This window comes from Pan troglodytes, chromosome 8, assembly GCF_028858775.2.
Source record: "Pan troglodytes isolate AG18354 chromosome 8, NHGRI_mPanTro3-v2.0_pri, whole genome shotgun sequence".
NCBI classification, from domain to species: Eukaryota; Metazoa; Chordata; class Mammalia; order Primates; family Hominidae; genus Pan; species Pan troglodytes.
Window position 1 is genome coordinate 39634221 of NC_072406.2, and position 25069 is coordinate 39659289.

At 44.6% G+C, this 25069-nt stretch overlaps 1 protein-coding gene across 9 annotated transcripts in view; it reads left to right on the forward strand.

The window, feature by feature from the left end:
• The first annotated feature begins 13567 nt into the window (after positions 1-13567).
• PDSS1 (decaprenyl diphosphate synthase subunit 1) overlaps positions 13568-25069 on the forward strand; it is a 50174-nt gene continuing 38672 nt past the window's right edge. For 6 of the 9 annotated variants that reach the window (XR_010146835.1, XR_010146834.1, XR_010146833.1 and 3 more), the window contains exons 1-4: positions 13568-14828; positions 19148-19180; positions 21668-21732; positions 22277-22385. Coding sequence is in view for 4 of the 9 variants with exons in the window: in XM_016962814.4 (XP_016818303.2) it covers positions 14700-14828; positions 19148-19180; positions 21668-21732; positions 22277-22385 (336 nt within the window). In the remaining 5 variants the exon portion in view is untranslated. Of the gene's footprint in view, positions 14829-18613; positions 18809-19147; positions 19181-21667; positions 21733-22276; positions 22386-24188; positions 24318-25069 lie in introns of those variants that run through there. The other 3 variants (XM_063781527.1, XM_054660850.2, XM_016962817.3) reach the window with 3 other exon arrangements.

The following is a 25069-nucleotide window of genomic DNA, read 5'->3' on the forward strand; positions in this document are numbered from 1 at the left end:
TCTTATACATTTCCTTCATGTTTTTGCATATTCTTCCTGGTCCAAATCCCTATTTACTATGCTGAAAACTATAATATAGGATCCATATTCTAAATGATCCTAGTTTGTGTAAGGCATTTTTTCTTAAGTATTTCCAATAACTTTTAAAAACTGTATTAACTCAACAAATGGAAACAGAACTCTTCCTAAAGAAGACTTTTTGTTTGAAGGAACATCTTGCTAAGTCGGCTTGAGGAAGACGGGATTTTGTAAGCACAGATGCCAGCAGGTACCAAGATCTTGGAAAATGATGGAAGCCACACTGCATGACCCAAGGGGAAGAATTTATTGCTTTTGCTCTTTTGAAAAAAAATCCTTCCTCCATCTTCCCCACAGAAATCTTCAGCAAGATGCTCTCTGTTCTTAAAGACGTTGTGTACATTTGGTTTGCTGTTTGTGTTCATCCTTTCGATGGGGCTGAGTTTCACATCTGGGTCGCCCAGTGTGAAATAGGTACTATCACACATATCAAAGCTGGAGTCCAGGTAGAGAGGAGACACAAGACAGAGGATACACCCGGGGCATCCCAGGAATTGGGAAGAGAGCTTTGGATTTCCAGAAGCTGCAGAATTGAGCAATTTGAGTCACTTCCCCCACCTCCCTAGTGTGTGAGTGGTATGGAGACCCTCATTGGTAACTGGGGTGCATCCTACATTATAAGTTTTTTGAGAAACGGGACTATTGGGTTGTATACTTCTTTTATTAATCTCCTAAAAAACCTATATGGTGCTTAGCACAATAGGAAATTTTACAAATATTTATTTGAAATATTGCATTTTATTTATAAGAAAACAGAAAATACTTAACTTCACAGCACATAAATAAGCATTTTTTCCAACTGTCTTGTGCCATTTTTTAAAATGTAATTTCTGATTCAGACTTAAAAAAGAAGAAAATCTTGCCATTTGCAACAACATGGATGAAGCTCAAGGACATTATGTTAAAGTGAAATAAGCCAGACACAGAAAGACAAATACTGCATAATCTCATTTATACGGGAAACCTAAAAAAGTCCAACTCATAGAAATAGAGAGTGGAATGGTGGTGATCAGGGTCAATGAGTTAGGGGATATGGGGAGATGTTGTTCAAAGGACACGAAGTTGCAGTTATAAGATGAATAAGTCCTGAAGACCAAATGGATAGACTATAGTGGATAATAACACCTTGTACCTTTGAAATTTGCTAAGAGAGCAGATCTTAAGTATTCTCACCATAAAAAAGTAACTATATGAGGTAATGCATATGTTAATTAGCTTCACTGTGGTAATCATTTCAAAACGTATACATATGTCAAAACATCACGTTGTACATCTTAAATGTACACAATTTTTGTCAATTATACCTGCGTAAAGCTGGGGAAATATAGTCACTTTCATAGCTTAAAAAATGCAATTTCAGTTGAAATGATGGATCTTGACTTTGCACCCAAGACTGTGTGGTAGATAGAGCTCCCTCTCCCCTCTCCCCTCTCCCCTCTCCCCTCCCCCCTCTCCCCTCTCCCCTCTCCCCTCTTTCCACGGTCTCCCTCTGATGCCGAGCCGAAGCTGGACGGTACTGCTGCCATCTCAGCTCACTGCAACCTCCCTGCCCGATTCTCCTGCCTCAGCCTGCCGAGTGCCTGCGGCGCGCGCCGCCACGCCTGACTGGTTTTCGTATTTTTTTGGTGGAGACGGGGTTTCGATGTGTCGGCTGGGCTGGTCTCCAGCTCCTAACCGCGAGTGATCCGCCAGCCTCGGCCTCCCGAGGTGCTGGGATTGCAGACGGAGTCTCGTTAACTCAGTGCTCAATGGCGCCCAGGCTGGAGTGCAGTGGCGTGATCTCGGCTCACTACAACCACCTCCCAGCCGCCTGCCTTGGCCTCCCTAAGTGCCGAGATTGCAGCCTCTGCCTGGCAGCCACCCCGTCTGGGAAGTGAGGAGCGTCTCCGCCTGACCGCCCATCGTCTGGGATGTGAGGAGCCCCTCTGCCTGGCTGCCCAGTCTGGAAAGTGAGGAGCGTCTCCGCCCGGCCGCCATCCCATCTAGGAAGTGAGGAGCGCCTCTTCCCGGCCGCCATCACATCTGGGAAGTGAGGAGCGTCTCCGCCTGACCGCCCATCGTCTGGGATGTGAGGAGCCCCTCTGCCTGGCTGCCCAGTCTGGAAAGTGAGGAGCGTCTCTGCCCGGCCGCCATCCCATCTAGGAAGTGAGGAGTGCCTCTTCCCGGCCGCCATCACATCTGGGAAGTGAGGAGCGTCTCTGCCCGGCCGCCCTGTCTGAGAAGTGAGGAGACCCTCTGCCTGGCAACCGCCCCGTCTGAGAAGTGAGGAGCCCCTCCGCCCGGCAGCCACCCCGTCTGAGAAGTGAGGAGCGTCCTCCCTCCTCGTCCGGGAGGGAGGTGGGGGGGTCAGCCCCCCGCCCGGCCAGCCGCCCCGTCCGGGAGGTGAGGGGCGCCTCTACCCGGCCACCCCTACCGGGAAGTGAGGAGCCCCTCTGCCCGGCCAGCCGCCTCGTCCGGGAGGGAGGTGGGGGGGTCAGCCCCCCGCCCGGCCAGCCGCCCCATCCGGGAGGGAGGTGGGGGGGTCAGCCCCCCGCCCGGCCAGCCGCCCCGTCCGGGAGGGAGGTGGGGGGATCAGCCCCCCGCCTGGCCAGCCACCCCGTCCGGGAGGGAGGTGGGGGGATCAGCCCCCCGCCCGGCCAGCCGCCCTGTCCAGGAGGTGGGGGGCGCCTCTGCCCGGCCGCCCCTACTGGGAAGTGAGGCGCCCCTCTGCCCGGCCAGCCGCTCTGTCTGGGAGGGAGGTGGGGGGGGTCAGCCCGCCACCCGGCCAGCCGCCCCGTCCAGGAGGTGAGGGGCGCTTCTGCCTGGCCGCCCCTACTGGGAAGTGAGGAGCTCCTCTGCCCGGCCACCACCCCATCTGGGAGGTGTACTCAACAGCTCATTGAGAACGGGCCATGAAGACAATGGCGGTTTTGTGGAATAGAAAGGGGGGAAAGGTGGGGAAAAGATTGAGAAATCGGGTGGTTGCCGTGTCTGTGTAGAAAGAGGTAGACATGGGAGACTTTTCATTTTGTTCTGTACTAAGAAAAATTCTTCTGCCTTGGGATCCTGTTGATCTGTGACCTTACCCCCAACCCTGTGCTCTCTGAAACATGTGCTGTATCCACTCAGGGTTGAATGGATTAAGGGCGGTGCAAGATGTGCTTTGTTAAACAGATGCTTGAAGGCAGCATGTTCGTTAAGAGTCATCACCACTCCCTAATCTCAAGTACCCAGGGACACAAACACTGTGGAAGGCCGCAGGGTCCTCTGCCTAGGAAAACCAGAGAACTTTGTTCACTTGTTTATCTGCTGACCTTCCTTCCACTATTGTCCTGTGACCCTGCCAAATCCCCCTCTGCGAGAAACACCCAAGAATGATCAATAAAAAAGAAAAAAAAAAAATGCAATTTCCTTAAATTCTTGGTAATCAATCATAGACTTACAAAATAAAACAAGCAAACAAACAAAAATGTAATTTTCTAACCTCAGTATCTCTAGTTCACCATAATGAGCCAAAATTTCTAATGATCAAGTTCTGAACCATGATCCTGCAGCATGCAGCACTACTGCACCTTAAAGAGAAACATTTGGCTGGGCGTGGTGGCTCACGCCTGTAATCCCAGCACTTTGGGAGGCCGAGACAGGCAGATCACGACGTCAGGAGATCGAGACCATCCTGGCTAACATGGTGAAACCCCGTCTCTACTAAAAATACAAAAAAAAAAAAAAAAAAATTAGCCGGGCGTGGTGGGGGGTGCCTGTGGACCCAGCTACTCAGGAGACTGAGGAGGGAGAATGGCGTGAACCTTGGAGGCGGAGCTTGCAGTGAGCCAAGATCACGCCACTGCACTCCAGCCTGGGCAACAGAGCTACACTCCATCTCAAATAAATAAATAAATAAATAAATAAAACAAAACAAAAAAAGAAACATTTATTGGCCAGGCGCAGTGGCTCATGCCTGTAATCGCAGCACTTTGGGAGGCCAAGGCAGATATATAACAAGTTCAGGAGTTTGAGACCAGCTTGGCCAAAATGGTGAAATCCCATCTCTACCAAAAATACAAAAAAAAAAAAAAAAATTAGCTGGGTGTGGTGGTGAGCGCCTGTAATCCCAGCTACTCAGGAGGCTGTGGCAGGAGAATCACTTGAACTCAGGAAGGCTGAGGTTGCAGTGAGCCGAGATCACGCCACTGCACTCCAACTTAGGCAACAAGAGTGAGACTCCATCTCAAAAAAAAAAAATTTTATTTTAGCATAAAACTCTATTAGGCTATAGGAATACGGCAAAATATCTTTCCTTAAAAATTATTTTAATAAAAAATAATATATTCTCTGAATTTATCAGAAAAATAACCAATTTCATCCATAAAGGATCAAGAGTATTTCTTTATTCTTTAAAGAATGAATCAGAATGTCCAGAACCACACTTTTACAGCCAGCAAGCCTCTAATCTAGCTAAAGGCTGAGAGAGAGCTGCTGGCCTCCAAACTCTTGATTTCCCACTTGTGTCATCAATAGTGACCTTTTCCCTGTACTTGATCCTGAATAAGCGAATGAATTATTTTGCATAGGTCTTTAACATAAATACAATCAGTAAATAGAACTCATGTTTCTTTCTCATAAGGAATGCTGTACTTACAGGTGTTTAGATGTCAAGATGAATTCCACACCAGGGTGATAGCCCCTGCCCTGTGGCTGCTGTCCTTCAATAGACTCCCACACTCACTACCTCTGGGCCTTTGTTGATGCTATTCTCCCCTCTGCCACACAACCCACTCCCTGTCCTCCGCCTACTGAAATCTTAGCTAACCTTCTACTCAAGATCGATTTCCTCTTCCTCCATAAAGATAACCTGACCCATCTCTCTTTAACTGACCTCTGATTTTTTATAGTTTACTTGTTCCATGTGTTTAAGTATTTTTTCTTTAAAGACTGTGATTTTCTTAGGACCAGGGACTATGACATACTTATTATTCCCAGGCTAGGCATGGTGGTTCACACCTGTAATCCCAACACTGTGGGAGACCAAGGCGGGAAGACTGCTTGAGCCCAGAGTTCAAGGCCAGCCTGGGCAATATAGCAAGACCTCATCTCTACATTAATTAATTAATTACTTAAAGAAATACTTATTACTCCTGGACCCCTTAAAGTGTGGTCCAATGGCAGGCACAGAAAAGGGCCAATAAGTAGTTTTGGGGTTGGCTGGACCATGCATATAGACAGGACTCATCCACAGTACTAATCTGGATATTTATTTTCATGTGTCTTTTTTTGAGCAATAAAATGTAGTCACTTTGAAAAAGCATATAAGCTTAATCTATTATTCTAAATGTTTACTTCATGAACAGCCACAGAATCACATTCCTCAATATTAACACTGAAAGACACAGGGGGTTCTAGTCTAACCTCATTTTATTTTATTTTATTTTTTATTTTTTGAGACAGAGTCTTACTCTCCCGACCAGGTTGGAGGGCAGTGGCATGATCATAGCTCACTGCAGCCTTGATCTCCAGGCTCAAGGGATCCTCCCACCTTAGCCTCCCAAGTAGCTGGGACTACAGGTATGCACTACCACGTCTAGCTAATTATTTTTCTAATTTTTTTTTTTTTTTTTTTTTTTTTTTTGTAGAGACAGGGTCTCCCTATGTTGCCTAGCCTGGTCTCAAACTCCTGGGCTCAAGAAATCCTCCCACTTTGGCCTCCCAAAGTGCTAGGTTAAAGGCATGAGCCACCGTGCCCAGCCTAACCTCATTTTAGATGGGAAAAATGAGGGGCAGATTGTTTAAGTGACTTGCCCAAGTCACAAAGTGAGTTCCTGCAGGGCCAGCTCTAGGTTTCACATATTCTTTTTTCCTACCTAGCATTATTCTCACTGTACCACAGCGGCTCCTGGGCAAATGTTAGGATAAAAGCACAATGGAAATATCTCTGCATATGTGAAGATCTAGAGATGAAAATTCTACTATTGTCCTAATAGAAGTAATACTGGAGACAATTTAAGCCATTAAGATTGTGGCTTGGAATTCAGATAAACTGAATATACATGTCACAGCCACAAAAGTTAGTAGTGTTATTTATACCAGTCATACCAATAGTCTGTGACTGGAAAGTCATATCCAATCAGCAAAAGCAAAAAGACCTACACAGTTATAGGCCCACATGTAATAGTATCATTTCATCCAGATGAAATTAGAGAGAAAGAGATGCTGTAAAAATAAATAACCCATAATTTCTTTAAGCATGAATATTTGGGGGAAATTTTTTAAATGGAAATCTTATAAAAACACACTGCTATGGTCTGAGAGTATTCATCCCCCTAAAACTCCTATGTTGAAACCCAGTCACCAAAGTGATGGTATTAGAAAATAGGGTCTTTAGGAGGTAACTAGGTCATGAGGGCTCCATCCTCATGAATGGGGTTCGTGTCCTTATAAAAGAGGCCTCAGAGAGCTGCCTTCGCTTCCGCCATGTGAGGATGAAGTGAGAAGGCGCCATCTATGAAGCAGAGAACCCTCAAAAGATACCACATCTGTGGGTGCTTTGATCTTGGACTTCCTGAACTCCAGAACTGGGAGCAATAAACTTCTGTTGTTTATAAATTACCCAGTCCAAGGCATTTTGTTATAGCAGCCCGAACGGAGTAGGACACATATTATGCATAAAGTGTAACAAGTATGAAATGTATGCTTGGTAAATCACTGAACATTGGCAAGGGTCTGACCCATGACAGCCATAAAAAGGAATGACAGCCATAAAAAGGAACAAGATCATGTCCTTTGCAGGGACATGGATGGAGTTGGAAGCCATTACCTTCAGCAAACTAACACAGGAACAGAAAACCAAACACTGCATCTTCTCAGTTATAAGTTGCAGCTGACTGAGAACACATGGATATGCCATGGGGAACAACACACACTGGGCACCTGTAGGGGGATTGGGGGGAAGGAGAGCATCAGCAAGAATAGCTAATGGATGCTGAGCTCAATAACTGGGTGATGGGGGCTGGGCTCAGTGGCTCATGCCCATTATCCTAGCACTTTGGGAGGCCAAGGCAGGCAGATCACTTGAGGTCAGGAGTTCAAAATCAGCCTGCCCAACATGGTGAAACCCCGTCTCTACTGAAAATACAAAAAAAAAAAAATTAGCCTGGCGTTGTGGCGTGTGCCTGTAATCCCAGCTACTTGAGAGTTCAAGATAAGCCTGGGCAACATGGCGAAACCCTGTCTCTACAAAAGTTAGCCAGGCATGGTGACAAGTGCCTGTGGTACCAGCCAATTGGGTGGCTAAAGCAGGAGGATCGCTTGAACCCAGGAGGCAGAGGTTGCAGCAAGCCGAGATCGTGCCACTGCACTCCAGCATGGGTGACAGAGCAAAGCTCCATCTCAAAATAAATACATTAAATAAATAAATAAATAAATAACTGGGTGATGGGATGATCTGTGCAGTAAACCACCATGGCACACGTTTACCTATGTAACAAAACTGCACATCCTGCACATGTACCTCTGAACTTAAAAGATGAAAAGAAAAATAAATTGATGTTCAAGTTTGTCAAAGGTGACCCTTAAAGTCCTCCTAATGGCTTGACTACTTTGTCTTTTAGTCTACAGGACTTTGAAGAAGGAAGGAAATAACTAACCCAGCAAACCAGAACCTGATGCTATAATAATTGTAATAGTTAACACGTTAAGCACTTTACATATATTTCCTAATTTAATCCTACACCAACCCTACGATACTTTACTATTTGTCTTAAAATTTGTTCCTGAGCAAACCATCATTACCAAAAAGCCCCCAAACCACCAGAGAGTGTTAATCTTATCTAGCTTACAGGAAAGTCACAGTCACAACAATTGGTCCTATGTTCCCGTTTCTGTTTTTAATTAGTCAGATACCATACCCTGAATTTGTTGCTTAATTTCTTAACATCTTGCTTGATTTCCAGAATGTTCCTTAATTCCTTCCTGATTTCTGCAGCACAAATAACATCCCCAAGGAATCTTGATTTACTCCCATTCTAGTAGTTGTACATTGTTCTATGGCTATCTTGATATAATTATAATCTATTTGTCCTTCTTTTTATCTGTTTTATATTAATTTATTTTTTGAGACAGGGTCTCACTCTGTCACCCTGGCTGCAGTGTGGTGGCACAACTTCGGCTCACTGCAACCTCTGCCTCCCAGTCTCAAGCGATCCTCCCTCTTTAGCCACCCAATTGGCTGGGACCACAGGCACGTGTCACCATGCCTGGCTAATTTTTGTAGAGAAGGGTTTCACCATGTTGCCCAGGCTGATCTTGAACTCCTAGGCTCAAGCAATCTGCCTGCCTTGGCCTCCCAAAGTGCTGGGATTATAGGTGTGAGCCACTGCACCCGGCTTGTCCTTTTATATTGACACATTGTACTACTTAATTTTGCCAAAAATGCCAAAAGTGCACTGAATGAGTTCTCTAGCAATAATCCACAGAAATTTTATATTTATGCTGCCCCAGTATTCTCAATTCCATTCAAAGAATTAGACTCTAGCTTTAGCACAGCAAGAAATCACATCAGCTAATCTATAAACATCTTCTGATGGCATATTCCTTTAGACACATCTTGTTGAACTCCCAATGCACTAATTTAAAACTTAATGCAAAATAATTTCTTTAGTAGGACAGCATTTCCATCAAATATTTCTATTTGCATAAGGGAAGTTATGATGTTGCTACTCTGACCTGGTTGCCCCCATATCGGTGAGCCAGTGGAATGGATCCAAACACTGTCTTTTCGCCACTTACAAGGTGGATAAAATCATCTGTTTCTGAAACAGATAAATCAAGGTCCAAAATATTTTCTAGAACTTCCTGAGGCAGGAAAAACAAATTTACAAACCGACGTCATCTTTCACTTTTTTGGGGTTTTTTTGTTTTGTTTTTTTTGAGACACAAGCTCACTCAGTTACCCAGGCTGGAGTGCAGAGGCACAATCATGGCTCACTGCAGCTTTAACCTCCTGGGTTCAAGTGATCCTCCCGCTTTGGCCTCCTAAAGTGCTACGATTACAGGATGGAGCTAGGGCACCCGGCCTAATAATTTTTAAGAATGAGACTTAATGGAAGAAAATTCAAAGAATAAACCTCTTCTGAAAATATATTATTAATTTTTTTTCATAAGAGATGTACCATACTGTCTATGTTTATGCTATTTGGGAAAAATTAGTTCTACTAGATGGTTCTAAAATTTTTATGGCTTTCTTATGATGCATGGTAAAACAATATTTTTCCTAGGACAAATTCATTTAAGAAACTACAAAAAAAGTCCTATTTTTAGCCCAAATTCATTTATGTCATGGGAGAAAAATTTAGAATTTATTAGACACCATTAGATAAAGGATATGTAAGATAACAATTTAACTCATTTTCCTCTTTTTCACAAAAGCATATTTTTCTTGTAAGACAACTTTAAGTTGAAACTGAGTAAGTATCAGTGTGATTTATAAGAATGACATCTCCAAGTATTTGAATTTTAAACACAGTCATTTATAATTAGACTAATAATATTAACTCTAAAAAATTATTTTAAACAAATATTTTAGTGAGTTAAGTATTTGTGTTGTGAAAAACTAATGCCTAACCTTTGAAACTGCTACAAGACGTACTCTTGATTTGAAAGGAGTTCAGAAAAAGATACATAAAATACAGTTTTCCGCTTTATGAACATAATTTTCTTTAACAGGATCAACAGGCAACATAGCTGATAAAATAAAACATCCTTCTTAATGTTCTCATTTGTTGCATATACAGCACTAATATCCCTTAGAAAATCTATGGTTCTTCAAGAAACTCAAGTCACTATTTTCATCATGCTTTGTTATTTAAAGGCTACTTTGTAATTTCAACACAATCTAGCCAACATTCATTTAGGTCAGTATATCATGGAACTGTTCAAGAGCCTAGGAAATGGAAAAGGTTTAAAACAGGAAGACACATACCCTTTCTTCAAAGATCTTCACTCTTGGAAGGCATATCAGAGATATATATATATATATATTCTTTTTGAGATGGAGTTTCTCTCTTGTTGCTCACGCTGGAGTGCAATGGTGTTATCACGGCTCATTGCAAACTCCGCCTCCCAGTTTCAAGTGATTCTCCTGCCTCAGCCTCCCACGTAGCTGGGATTACAGGCATGTGCCACCATGCCCGGCTAATTTTGCATTTTTAGTAAGGATGGGGTTTCATCATGTTGGTCAGGCTGGTCTCAAACTCCTGACCTCAGGTGATCTGCTCACCTCGGCCTCCCAAAGTGCTGGGATTACAGGCATGAGCCACCGCGCCCAGCCAACAAATATATATTTTTAAATGGAGGTGAGCTGCATTACAGAATTACAAGTATAGTACTAGTTAATTCAATGGAACCAAAATCCATTAGGCACACAATCACATGCATTCTGCCCTTTGGAAACACAATTAGCTAAAGGAAACAGGTAGAGAAGAGACATAAATACCTTAAGACCAGGCAATACATGGCTTACTAGATGCACAAAACTGCTGTAGATCCCACATATGATAGCTGCCCACCCACAAAGCTAAAAGTTTAGAAATTGCCTCTGCAGAAACAAACTATGTCTCATAAAGTCCATATACTGAAACACATTTACCATATTTTAAAAGCTGTAGAGGAAAAGAAAGCTTTGAACACACTTTAGATTCTCAGAACATATTTACTCTTATTTTATAAACAACACCTAAAATCGTCATCTGTTTTTCCAATCCAAAGCAATTAAAACAAAAAAAAAATAGAAGAGAGTAGGTGTATTAATAAAACTATAAGACTAAGGGACAAAAAAACTTGTTTCTGGATACAGATTTATTGTCAAAATGTGTCACCAAATTATTTAATAAACATAATAGGAATCCAATTAATAGCCTAGCAGGATTTTTTTGAAGAAATAGACAATCTTAGTGTGCAAATCTGAAAAAATAAACGATAAATTTTTTAAGAGAAACAAGTTTGCTTATATTAAAAATTAAAAGAATACAATAACAAAAAATATTGCTATTCTAAAAATAGATGTAAAGATCAATGGAACTCAATAAAAAGTGCAGAAACAACCAAAAGCTATAAAAGAATTTCCTATACAGTGAAAATAACATTTCAAATCACTGGAGAGAGGTAGCATTAGGATAATTTGCTCCACTGTCTGGAGTAACACCAATTTATTCCATCCAGGCTTAAGTGAACTAAGTATCAGTTACAACAGCAAGTTTCTATCTTATTCAAATCAGTAATAAAAGCAGGCTAATATGGGCCATATGGGCCACTTTTAGCCGTTTATATGTTCCCTTAAGTCCATGATGTATTATAAGGTAGCATCCTGGGGGAATAAATGTGTACTCAATCAAAAAGTGGCAGATTTTAGCATTCACACCAGAAAATCGGACAATATGATTATAAGTGGAAGAACCAACAGTATATTTTCTGCTTTTGTGGGAGAGCCTCTGAGTGGAATAAACTAGATTATATAATTAACACAATCTCCTTTATGATGCTCTAACATTGGTGGGGCAGGGGCAGCATATCACATTCCATTAGTAGTTATCATTTTGTACCGCTTGATGCACGTCCCGGCAAGACAGCTGCTGGTCAATAGATGTGATCACCAGCCATGGAACAAAAAAGGCTATTTCAGGCATATTAAACCCTCACCCATGTGATGCTTTAACAAGCTAATGAGTCATAGACTAAAAACCCCAGAGAAAATTCCGAAAGCATACTAACCCCTTCTCTTAAGATCTCAGGAAAATCAGTACTGGCAACTTTAAATTCTTTAGAATTCCGTTTTGCATAAGACTATGAAATCCACAAAAACTAACAACAAACAAAAGGTTAGGGAAACTAATCTTTCACTGCAAATGTTTGAACCTTTTCTCTCAATAAATGTGCTTACCAGAGTAAGATAATTTGGATAATTCATTGATCATTTATTTAGTAAAATCAGGATGAGATGTTTTACACAGTACTGTAAATCAAGACACAGTAATACGTAGGATTATTTATTTATTTATTTGGAGACAGCGTCCCACTCTTTCATCCACACTGGAATGCAGTGGCATGATCACAACTCACTGCAGCCTCGAACTCTCGAACTTCTGGGCTCAAGCAAATTTCCCCGCCTCAGGCTCCTGAGTAGCTAGGGCTACAGTCACACACCACCACGCCTGGCTAATTTTATTTTTTGTAGAGACAGGGTCTTGCTTATGTCGCCTAGGCTGTTCTTGACATCCCGACCTCAAGCAATCCTGCCACCTTGGCCTCCCAAAGTGCTGTGATAACAGGCATGACCCACTGTGTCTGGCCTGGTACTATATTTACAATCTCTTTGGCTATAAAACCTGTTCCTATTGTAGATATTATGTTTTAAACAGTATCATCAATATGGCAAGAAAATGTCTTGGAGGGTACCGAACACTCCAACATCAAAACGACAACCTTGATCGCTTTCAGTTACACATAGGCCATTTTGATCCATCTGTACTGGCTCTTTTCATTTGTCTAAGGGCAGCAAAATAGACTAAAGTTGTTTTCAGACTGCACAAGAGACGTCTGTTCTTTAGCACTTACCTGCATAACTCAGATAGTGTTTTTAACTTCCTCAACTCATGCTTGGCCTAGTTGGGTCAAAAGAACTACTTGTGAATTCCGTATGTCCAGTTGGTAGGTTACTGTTTTTTCTCAAGAGTTTAGCTATACAGTAATGTTGGAAGTCTTGAGGAACTTCAACTGCTGTCTCTACTTAGCCTTGCAATACTACGGCATCTTTTTTTCTTTTCTTTTTTTTAAAGAAGGAGTCTCACTTTGTCACCTAGGCCGAAGTGCAGTGGCACCATCTCGGCTCACTGCAACCTCTGCCTCCCAGGTTCAAGTGATTCTCTTGCCTCAGCCTCCCAAGTAGCTGGGATTACAGAACATACACACCATGCCCAACTAATTTTTGAATATGTAGTAGAGACGGGTTTCACCATGTTGGCCAGGCTGGTCTCAAACTCCTGACCTCAGGTGATCCGCCTGCCTCGGCCTCCCAAAATGCTGGGATGACAGGGGTGAGCTACCGTGCCCGGCCTACAGCATCTTTTTAAGAGCAATGTTTTCTGTTTTAATGTGGCCAAGCAATCTCTAAATGAAAATGGTTTGACAAAATTGTGTAGTGCCATACTTGCCAGCTATGTGAGCTTGAGTGTGATACTTACTTGACAATACAGTATTTCTTCTATATGTTTCCTTATCTTTTTTAAGGAGCAAATGATAATGTCTTAGTCATAGGATTGTCAAGTACAACCCGAGTGCTTATTGCTACACTCTACTTGGCAAATTCTACCTTTTGAATGTTTCTTAATATATAAACCTAATCTAAACCAAGATAAGCTACAGGTGCATATCAACAATCTTTACTCGTAAAGCGCTTTGCATATTTTTACATACTATTCTTCAAGATGGAAAAAACACCATTAAACTGGCTTATTTTCATAGATGTCTTTATATAGTCTATGATGTCTTCATTCCACAAAAAATCCACACGATTAAACATGAAATTAATGTACCCAGCTATGAGGCTACCGCATTCTTTAACCCAAGAACAAGAAAATACATGAATCAGAGAACTGCAATTACCTACTTGCTGGTCTATTTCCTCATTAGAGTGAATTTTTTGAGGACTAAATTGCATTTCTGTATCTCTAATGCTTACCCCCTATCTCACTGGCTCTGTGTGTTTGAGTGCATGCGCTGAATGTTTATATCACTTAATTTCTGTTCGGAACACGCTGTCTCAGCACCAGTAGATCTGGCCTTAGAGCTAAGGAAAGAAGGCCTTTCTAACCCAAAAGCGGTACTAATCCTGTACAGACTCCAATATCTCCCGGGCTGGGTACACGCAGGTTCACACCCAGGTGTGAGCAAGATTGCCAAACTATACCTATAAGGCGTTTGGAGGAGAGAGTCCAAAAGTCACGAGACCCGGCTAATTTAGCTACTATTTCACAACAACCCTGATCGTGGTCGGACTTGTTTCTAGGAAGATGCGATGGGCTGGAACTTCCTTCAAGAACAGATTGCAAAAGGCAGCCGACCAGGGCGTGGCAGGTCACTGCCAAGGGAAGCAGCAGCGGAAACCGTCGCCTCCGGCTTAGGCTGAGGAGCGGGAACCCCATTCTCTGAGTTATGTTTCTGCCTAAACACGCAGAACAAAAGAGTTCGTGGCTGCAAGGGTGGTGCGCGGTAGTATTTCTTGCTAATAAAAGGTCCCCACAGGGACATTTTTGCTATGACTGCAGGCGTGGCCAGTCTCCCTGCACAGCTTCCGGGAAGAGGTGGGGATAGGAGGCTCGTCCCGGGGAAGGTCACGCTCGGGGTCCCCAGACCAGGTCTCCGCACGCCCCTGCCCCGTCGCCTCCCGGGAGCGGCTGCAGTCCCCGTTGGCTGCAGACGGGCAGACACCCGAAGTGTCCGCGCCGGCAGCCGGACCGCACGCGAGGAAGAGCGAACCGCGCTCCCGGGCGTGGCCGAAGCGCTTCCTGTGCCAGGTTTCCGGCTCCGGGTCCCGGGAGGAGGATCGCGGGCCAGAGGCGGAGCCGCCGCCCTGCCGCGACTTTCAGACTCCGACCATGGCCTCGCGCTGGTGGCGGTGGCGACGCGGCTGCTCCTGGAGGCCGGCGGCGCGGAGCTCCGGGCCCAGCTCCCCAGGCCGTGCGGGACCGTCGGGGCCGAGCGCCGCTGCCGACGTCCGCGCGCAGGTGAGGTTGGGAGGCTCGCGCCCGGCGGGGCTCAGAGGTCACGGCTCCAATGACAGCAGTGAGCGGAATGAATGGGAGCGGGGAGCACGTGCGTCGCGACGCGGGGGCGCACGGGGTAGCTCCGGGGTAGCTCCGGGGTGGGACTCCGGAGCTGAGGGGTGCCCGCGGTGGGACGGAGCTGCGCGTTGGACTGAAGTAGGGGCGCCCTACACGGGGTTGCAGAAAGCGGTGTCCTGGGGACCCCGGGAGCGTTTTGGGGGGTGGAGAAAGAGGTGGGATCCGTGTCCTGGGGGAAGCGCAGGAGCGATCAGATTGACCGCTGCTGTATGGACAAGGTTAAGCCTGGAGAGCGACTGCAGCTATTTACTTTGGAGTTAGAGGAAGACAGATCTTGCCTGAAATTTTAGAGCCAAAGTGCTCAGAGCTCTCTCCGAGAAACGGAGGATCGAATCGGCCTCGGAATAGTCCGAAAAGGTCTTGTGGAGAATGCAGGGCTGGTGCTAGGGTGGACCGGACCTTAGTTGTCCAGCAGTGGCTTCGGGAGGAGAGCACACCTGGATGGGGCTGGAATGACGCTGGAAGGAGAAAGGCCCGAGGCCGTCAGGAGGAGAGAAACCCTGGAGTCATCTAAAGTCAGAATCTCAGTGATAGCCCATTCTTTCAGGGTCTCCTCTGCTGCCTTTGGGTTCCGATCTCCTTTTTCTCCCTTTCTGGTCAGTTTAGCCCCTGTAAATGGACACTGTGAGCCCTTCTGCACTTTGTAATGATTCTCAGTGTGCCATGGGGTAGGCCCATGCTATCAGCATAACCGTGCAAAATCTATGGACTCACTGTTACTTAAGTTTATTTGAATTTAGTACTCTTTTAATTCAGATTTGGTATACTTTATGTGTCCGTGTTCTCATCAAACATCATTTCCCAGTATGAAATATATAACACTTATAAATATCTACTTTGTACCAAAGTAGATGCGTATCACAAATTATCCAAAACAAGGCTTGGGCCAGGTGCAGTGGCTCACACCTGTAATCCCAGCACTTTGGGAGGCTGAGGTGGGAGAATCGGTTGAGGCCAGGAGTTTGGGACCAGCCTAGGCAACATAGCGAGACTCTGTCTCTATAAAAAATAGAAAAAATTCACCAGGTGGGGTGGTGCATGCCTGTAGTTCTACCTACTCAGGAGCCTGAGGGAGGAGGATCGTTCGATCCCAGGAGTTCAAGATTACAGTGAGCTGTTTATTGTGATAGTGCCAGTGCACTCCAGCCTGGGCAACAGTGTGAGACCCTATCTCTAAAAAATCTAAAGCAAAAAAGATGTTTGGAGACCGAGTGGCAGCTGGGCAACTAGACAACGCTAGAGAGTAAAGAGAACAGAATATGGGGGGTGAGGGGCACGTGGGAGAAGAGGCTTAGAGGAGGAAGGTAGGCTTTGCTGTGATCCATTTCAGGACTGTTCTCTCCAGACTTCAGATATTTCTAGTTCCACAGATGAAGCCAGTATTTGAAGAGATGGGTGCATCCACCCTCTTATGCCACTACATGCTTCTTCTTCTTCTTCTTTTTTTTTTTTTTTTTTTGACACAGAGTCTCACTCTGTCGCCCAGGCTGGAGTGCAGTGGCGGAATCTCGGCTCACTGCAACCTCCACCTCCCAGGTTCAAGCGATTCTCCTGCTGCAGACTCCCAAGTAGCTGGGATTACAGGCGTACACCACGACCCCCAGCTAATTTTTGTATTTTTAGTAGAGACGGCGTTTCACCATGTTGCCCAGGCTGGTCTGGAACTCCTGACCTCAAGTGATCCGCCCCCTCCTCAGCCTTCCAAAGTGCGGGGATTACAGGTGTGAGCCACCACGCCTGGCCTGACGCTTCTTTTTAAAAAAGTTTCTTGCCCACCAAGCAACCTTAGCCAGGGAAAGTGTGCTTTTCTGGAGAGAATATGCTTTATGGCCTCCTCGTCTGCATGATGACAAGGAGGAATTGTGTGGACTCATGATGCCAAGATCATGTATTTCTGATGTGTGTGTCAGTGATGCCTTTCACTATACGTTAATATGTTAGCATTCTGGTGTCTGCCTCAGGCATGTGTATTTTGGTTACTTCAAGTCTCTTAGGGCCTGATAGTCCTTGGGGACACAGAACTACAATAACTAAGCCACAGGGACAAAGAGCGGCAATAATTAAGCCACGTCTTGCTCTCCACCAGAGCTCTACTACCTCCTAATGGTTGTACATTCTTCTGACTTCACTAGTAGTGTGAACAAATATTGTAATACGATAAAAACCAGTGTGCATGTGAACGTGCCAAATCACTTCTCAGTATATCTTTGATTTTTTTTTTTTTAATTTATTTTTTTAGAGACGGGGACTTTCTGTGTTGGCCAGGTTGGTCTTGAACTCTTGGACTCAAGCCATCCCCCCTCCCCCCCACCCCGCTTGAGGATTGGCACACGGCCATGTATTTGATTCTTACCCAGCACTTTCTCTTTAGCTGAGCGTGGTGGCTCACGCCTGTAATCCCAACAGTTTGGGAGGCCGAGGCAGGAGAATCCCTTTAGCTCAGGAGTTCGAGACCAGCCTGGGCCACTTAGTGAGACCTCCTGATATGGTTTGGCTCTGTGTGCCCACCCACATCTATCTCGAATTGTAATCCCCAGTTACATTTGGGGACCAGGGAGGGTCAAGGGAGGGACCAGGTGGAGGTAATTGGATCATGGGGGTGGATTTCCCCATGCTGTTCTCATGATAGGGAGTTCTCACAAGATCTGCTGGTTTTATAAGTGTTTGGTAGTCCCTCCTGTGTTCATTCTGTCTCCTGCCACCTTGTGAAGAAGGTGCTTGTTTCTCCTTCTCCTTCTTCCACCATGATTCTAAGTTTCTGAGGCCTCCCCAGCCATTCAGAACTGTGAGTCAATTAAACCTCTTTCCTATAATTATAAATTGCCCAGTCATGGGTAATTTCTTTATAGCAGTGTGAGAATGGACCAATACAGATAATTGGTACCAAAGTAGTTGGCATTGATATAAGATACCTGAGAATGTGGAAATTACTTTGGAACTGGGTAACAAGCAGAGGTTGGAATAGTTTGGAGGGCTCAGAAGAAGAAAGGAAGATGTAGGAAAGTTTGGAAATTCCTAGAGTCTTGTTGAATGGCTTTGACCAAAATGCTGAAAGTGATATGGATGATGAAGTCCAGGCTGAGGTGGCCTCAGATGGAGATGAGGAGCTTCCTGGGAACTGGGCAAAGGTCACTCTTGCTATGCTTTAGCAAAGAGACTGGTGGCATTTTGCCCCACCCTAGAGATCTGTGGAACTTTGAGCCTGAGAGAGATGATCTGAAATTGGAACTTAAATTTAAAGGGGAAGCAGAGCATAAACGTTTGGAAAATTTGCAGCCTGAAGATGTGATAGAAAAGAATTTTCTGGGGAGGAATTCAAGCTGGCTGCAGACATTTGCATAAGTAACAAGGAGCCGAATGTTAATAGCCAAGAGAATGGGGAAAATGTCTCCAGAGCATGTCAGAGACCTTCTCTGCAGCCCCTCCCATCACAGGCCAGGAGGCCTAGTAGGGAAAAATGGATTCATGGGCTGGGCCCAGGGCCCTGCTGCTCTGTGCAAGAGCAGCCTTGGGACTTGGTGCCCTGCTTCCCAGCCATAGCTAAAAGGGGCCAAGGTACAGCTTGGGCCATTGCTTCAGAGGGTATAAGCCCCAAGCCTTGGTGGCTTCCATGTGCTGCTGAGCCTGCAAGGTGCACAGAAGACAACAATTTGGGAACTTCTGCCTAGATTTCAGAGGATGTATGGAAATGCCTCAATGCCCAGGCAGAAGTCTGCTGAAGTGGGGAGAACCCTCATGGAGAACCTCTGTTAGGACAGTGCAGAAAGGAAATGTGGGGTTGCAGCCCCCACACGGAGTCCCTGCTGGGGCACTGCCTAATGGAGCTGTGAAAGGAGGACCACCGTGCTCTAGACCCCAGAATGGTAGGTAGATCCACCAACAGCTTCCACCGTGCACCTGGAAAAGCTGCAGGCACTCAATGCCAGCCCATGAGAATAGCAGTGGGGGTTGAACCCTGCAAAGCCACAGAGGCAGAGCCACCCAAGTTCTTGGGAGCCCACCCTTTGCATCAGTGTGACCTAGATGTGAGACATGGAGTCAAAGATCATTTTGGAGCTTTAAGTAATGACTGCCCTGCTGGGTTTGGACTTGCATGAGGCCTGTAAGCCCCTTCGTTTTGGCCATTTGGAATGGGAACATTTAACCAATGCCTGTACCCCCATTGTATCTTGGATGTAACTAACTTGTTTTTGATTTTACAGGTTCATAGGCGGAAGGGACTTGACTTGTCTCAGGTAAGACTTTGGACTTGGACTTTTGAGTTAATGCTAGAATGAGTTAAGACTTTTGGGGACTGTTCGGAAGGAATGATTGGTTTTGAAAAATGAGGATATGAGATTTGGGAGGAGCAAGGGGCAGAACGATATGGTTGGTTCTGTGTCTCTACCCAAATCTCATCTCAAATTTTAATCCCCATGTGTCAAAGGAGGGCCTATGTGGAGGTAATTGGATCCTGGGGGCAGATTCCCCCATGCTGTTCTTGTTATAGCTAATTCTTATCAGATCTGATGGTTTTATAAGTGATTGGTAGTTCCTTCTGTGTTCATTCTCCTTCCTGCTGCCTAGTGAAGAAGGTGCCTTGCTTTCCCTTTTCCTTCTGCCATGATTGTAAGTTTCTTGAGGCCTCCCTAGCCGTTTGGAACTGTGAGTCAGTTACACCTCTTTCTTTTATAAATTACCCAGTCTTGGGTATTTCTTTATAGCAATGTGAAAACGTACTAATACACCTCGTTTCTAAAAATCAGCTACGCATTGTGGCATGTTCCTGTGGTCCCAGCTACTCAGTAGGCTGAGGTGGGAAGATAGCTTGAGCCCAGGAGATTGAGGCTGCAGTGAGCTATGATTGCACCACTGCACTCCAGCCTGGAAAAATAAAATAAAAGTAAATTCATGAGAGGCAAGGTTGACTTTCAGAGAGTGTGTGAGGGAAAGGTAAGAAACAAAATCGGAATTAGAAAATGACTATTGCCCCTCTCTTTTCATTCTTCACTGCTTTTCTGAGCACCTCTCACCTCCCTTTGAAAAACTGCTCTAAAGTACTTTTAAAGCAGAAAATAGTAGCTTGATTGAATAGATACTGTATTAAATGTATATTGTGTACCAGGCTCTGAGCCAAGAGCTTTACATCTGCTCTCTAAATTAATCTCCACCTCTCTCCATGAGTAGGTATTATCAGAAAGACATCACAAGGTAACACAAATGTTGAGATTTGAACCGAGATCTGTCTTCCAAAGTCCATGCTACTAATAATTGTTAGGCCACTTGGTGGTAAAAAGCGTCCCCTGTATTAATTAGCTATGCAATTTTAATCCTTCAACCCAGATTAGGGGTCTCTAACTGAATAACTAAAAAGTTATTCAGTTAGAATAGTTCAGTTAGTTATTATAACTAATCATAGTTATTTGGTCAAGCGCAGTGACTCACGTCTGTAATTCCAGCACTTGGGGAGGCTGTGGCAGGAGGATCACTTTTGCTCAGGATTTCTAATAATAGTAACTATTACTAGAGACCTGATAATAATTATTAAGTCTCTTACTGAAGAAGTTTTACTCTTCCATTAAGATGCCCTTATTTATAAGTATTATAATAAAATACTGAACTCATATGAATTAATTACCCATGTAGACTGAAAGACATAGGTTGTCATATAATGGTTGTCATATAAAGCATGAAGGAGGATTGTCACTTTGTTTTCTTGTTGCACTGTAATTGCCTGGGATATCATGAAAGTTCTTACTGGTTTAATGAATATGTAATGCTGTGGGGGAAAGAATGAAACTCAGGCCAACTACTTTGACTGGTGTCTGGCAAAGTCAACTTTCATTGTCATTTTAATATGGCACCGGGCGCGGTGGCTCACGCCTGTAATCCCAGCACTTTGGGAGGCCAAGGTGGGCGGATCATGAGGTCAGGAGATCGAGACCATCCTGGCTAACACGGTGAAACCCCATCTCTACTAAAAATACAAAAAATTAGCCAGGCGAGGTGGTGGGCACCTGTAGTCCCAGCTACTCAGGAGGCTGAGACAGGAGAATGGCGTGAACCCCGGGGGGCGGAGCCTGCAGTGAGCCGAGATAGCGCCACTGCACTCCAGCCTGGACGACAGAACGAGACTCCGTCTCACAAAAAAAAAAAAAAAAAAAAAAAATATGGCTAGAGCAATACATGTTCATTAGAGAAGAATCAGAAAATATCTACCAAAAGAAGGAATAAAACAAAACACCCCCACAGTCCGATTCATTCCAGAATAACTACTTTTAACACCCTGGTTTATGTGCTTTCAAACTCTGTTCTCCCATTTCCAAAGTATGTTGAGGAACACGAACTTAAAATAGACAGTGTTTGTATAAATATAAATTCCTTCCTTGCTATTGAAATCTTTTTTCCTCTGACCAATCTTAGTTAAATGGAAGGAAATTGTTTTAAAACTAATTTTCAGGTCTGGAAAGATAGATATGAATATGGAAATGGCTTTCTTTGGGGGAAGGGATGGACTGAAGATGGTTTTTATTTTCTCCTTTTTTCTTATTTATGTTTTCTGCAATGACAAGTATTTTGTAATAACAAAAGGAAACTTTAAAATTATTCTTCCTCTAAAGTTTGCAATCTACCTGTAAATGGGTGATTAGAAGATAAAGATTATAATTATGGGGGTTTTATCATCCAATGTTACAGTTTTTCAGGAATATTCTTACAAGTTTCTTGACATTTTTATTTTATAGATACCCTATATTAATCTTGTGAAGCATTTAACATCTGCCTGTCCAAATGTATGTCGTATATCACGGTAAGTTTACAGTCCATACTGCAACTACTAAAATTATCCATTTTTAAATTTATTGTTGTTTAAAAATTTTTTTTTGTAGCGATGGGGAGCTCACTGTGTTGCCCAGGCTGGTCTTGAACTGCTGGCCTCAAGCGATCCTCCCACCCTCAGGTTCCCAAAGTGCTGGGATTGCAGACATAAGCACCCGGCCTAAAATTATTAATTATATTGCCTGTAAATTTCTATTCTAAATTGTAGATCTCTGCCTATTCAAAAAACAGGAATATAATAAAGTTTGAGCTCAACCCAGAACACAATGAACATAGTTTAGTTTTTCTTTGATTTTGTGGGTTCTCAAGGCCCTATTTATAAAAGTGATCTATTGATCTGTCATTTAGCAAGAATAGAATTCTGTATGTTTTTCCAAATTATAATGACCTTTTCAGATTCATGATTAATTTCTAGCAAATATTTGGGCTGAATTTTCTGTATCTGAGTCTACTAAATATATATGTATATAAAACTTACTTGAAAATGAAGTCATGTGCATTTTTGCATGTCCCAGGTTTCATCACACAACCCCAGACAGTAAAACACACAGTGGTGAAAAATACACCGATCCTTTCAAACTCGGTTGGAGAGACTTGAAAGGTCTGTATGAGGACATTAGAAAGGTGAGTTTTTTATTCTGCTGTGATGTAATGTTTTAGCTTACCAAAACTTACTAAAATTTTATTTTATTTTTTATTCTTATAATTATTATTATTTTTTGAGCTGGAGTCTCACTCTGTTGCCCAGGCTTGAGTGCAACGGTGCAATCTAAGCTCACTGCAACCCTTGCCTCTCGGGTTCATGCAATTCTCCTGCCTCAGCCTCCTGAGTAGCTGAGATTATAGGCGTGCGCCATCATGCCTGGGTAATTTTTGTATTTTTAGTGAAGACGGGGTTTTGCTACGTTGGCCAGGCTGGTCTTGAACTCCTGACCTCAGGTGACCTACGCGCCTTGGCCTCCCAAAGTGCTGGGATTACAAAAAAGTGCAGGTTTTCAGATCTGTACAATGCAGTTTGCAATCTTGATTCACGTATGGTCAAGTTTCAAATGTTTCTTGAGCAAGAATACATATGACCCAGTGCCTGGCAATATGAAGAATGCAATATGTATTTATGTCCAGAAAGAGGTTATGGCAGGGTTGGGAACCTGAAGAAAAAAAATGGTCCAGGTAGCTCATGCTTGTCCAATGAGTTATCCCACCTTTCCTCTTAAAACCCACCACCTCCCAGTGACTCCAGCTGTCTCTTCCTTATCTAATTCTGAATGTCATTGCCAGTCTGCCCCAAATATGGCTTTCTTCATTCAACTCTTTTTCCTGAAAACTTTCAGTAGTTCCCAACCTCACGTGGTTGGGCACCGTGGCTCGTGCCTGTAATCCCACCAATTTAGGAGGCCAAAGCAAGAGGACTGCTTAAGCCCAGGAGTTTGAGGCTGCAGTGAGCCATGATCCCGCCATTGCACTCCAGCCTGAGTGAGAGATCAAGACATTTTTTCTGTCTTTAGAAAAAAATTGGCTGGGCACGGTGGATCACACCTATAATCCTAGCACTTTGGGAGGACACCACTTCCTGTTTCACAGACAGTAGGGGCTGTGGAGGAAGAACTCCTTCAGCTCCTGCTCTGTCGCAATTGGCCAGCTTGCCTGCGCCTTCTCTGGCGATTGCCTGCTCTCCTCCCACCCGTGGAAGTCATGTCCCTTCCCTCTCTAGGGGCAGTCCCTTAGCCAACCTCCCTAGTTTCTTAGGAACTCCCCCAGACATGGCCTCTCCCTCTGTCTGCAAACTTTCATTGGCATGGTCTTCCATATCCATTGGGTGTTCAGTTTCTTCACCTGCATTTTTAAAAGGCCCATCCACTGACCCAGTGCTTCACTCCTTCCCTTCCCTCACAGTATCCCCTGCCCTCTGCCTTCCTCCAGTGCCTTCATGTTCCCTCCACTATTGCACTGGGGCCCCCTTTCCAGCCTCTCCTCTGAAGCTGGTTTTGCTTGGGTCACTGATAGCTTCCCTGTGCTAAATCCAATGGATGTGTTACCAGCAGCAAATTTGTACAGGTCTGCAGCAACCTCAATTCTTGCCTCCTCAGAAGAAAGAATTAGACTGAGGGGCCTAAGGCAGAAGGAGAGACGGAGGCAAGTTTTAGAGCAGGAGAGAAAGTTTATTATTAAGTGTAGAGTAGGAAGGGAAGGAAGTAAAGTACACTTGTAAGAGGGCCAAGCTGGTGACCTGAGAGAAAGTGTGTGGTTTGACCTTGGAATTTGGGTTTTACATGTTGGCATACTTCCAGGGACTTGCATCCCGTCTCCCCGGATTCTTCCCTTGGGGTGGGCTGCCTGCATGCGCAGTGGCCCGCCAGTGTTGGGGAGGGGAGCATGCTCAGTGTGTTTACCGGAGTTTTGCGCATGCTCACGTGAGGCATTCTTCCCATACCAGTCCCAGTGTTCCTAGAAGGACATACACCAATTAAGCTCTGCCATTTTGCCTCTTAGTGTGCATGGTTGAGCCGACTCACCCAACTCCTGAGATCTTATTGGGAAGCTGATCACCAGTTTCAGGTTTTTGTATCTATTGAGAGACTGCCGTCCCTTGGCACCAGCTGTGACCAATTAGTATTTTAGCGACACAGTTAACAACTGCCTGACCATCACGTGATGGTCGCCTTCCTGTTGTGGGTGGGGGAGCCCTCTCCTGCCCTGCTTATGCCTGACTAGCTATCTACTGTAACGGACACTTCCTGGTTTTCTGACCATTGGGCACTATTGACTGTAACCCCTCCTTGAAACATGGTTCCCTTCACTCTGCACTTTGTTCCCCCTCCTTATCCTGAGGCTTTTCTTCGGTTCATCACCTCCAGCTCACTTCCTTTAATTTTGCCATTCCCTGGGGTTCCGTGGGCCCCCTCCTCTCTCTCTTCCTTATATACCTGTGTCCATACTTACGTCTCTCAAATAATATCACTACTCCAGGTTGAATCACATCTCCCACACCGAGGTAGCTAACTACTCACCGGGAACGCCATGGGGCGGCCATGATGGTCTCAGGCTTAACTCAGCTGAGACTCTACTTTTCCCCCACGAGTTGTTTGTTCTGCTGTTTTCCTGTTCCTTGGGGAACCTGGGAAGAACCCAGGACTTGTCCCTCTCCTTCCCCTCTATGTCCTTCTAGTCTGCCTCTTGTCAGTCCCCACTGTCCCAGGCCAGGCAATTCCATGCCCCTGGTCCTTTCATTCGTGCTCTTCTCCTCCCTGTCTCAGCTTCCGAGGTGACAGCTTACCTGGGTTATAGCACCACACCCATCACACTGTGTT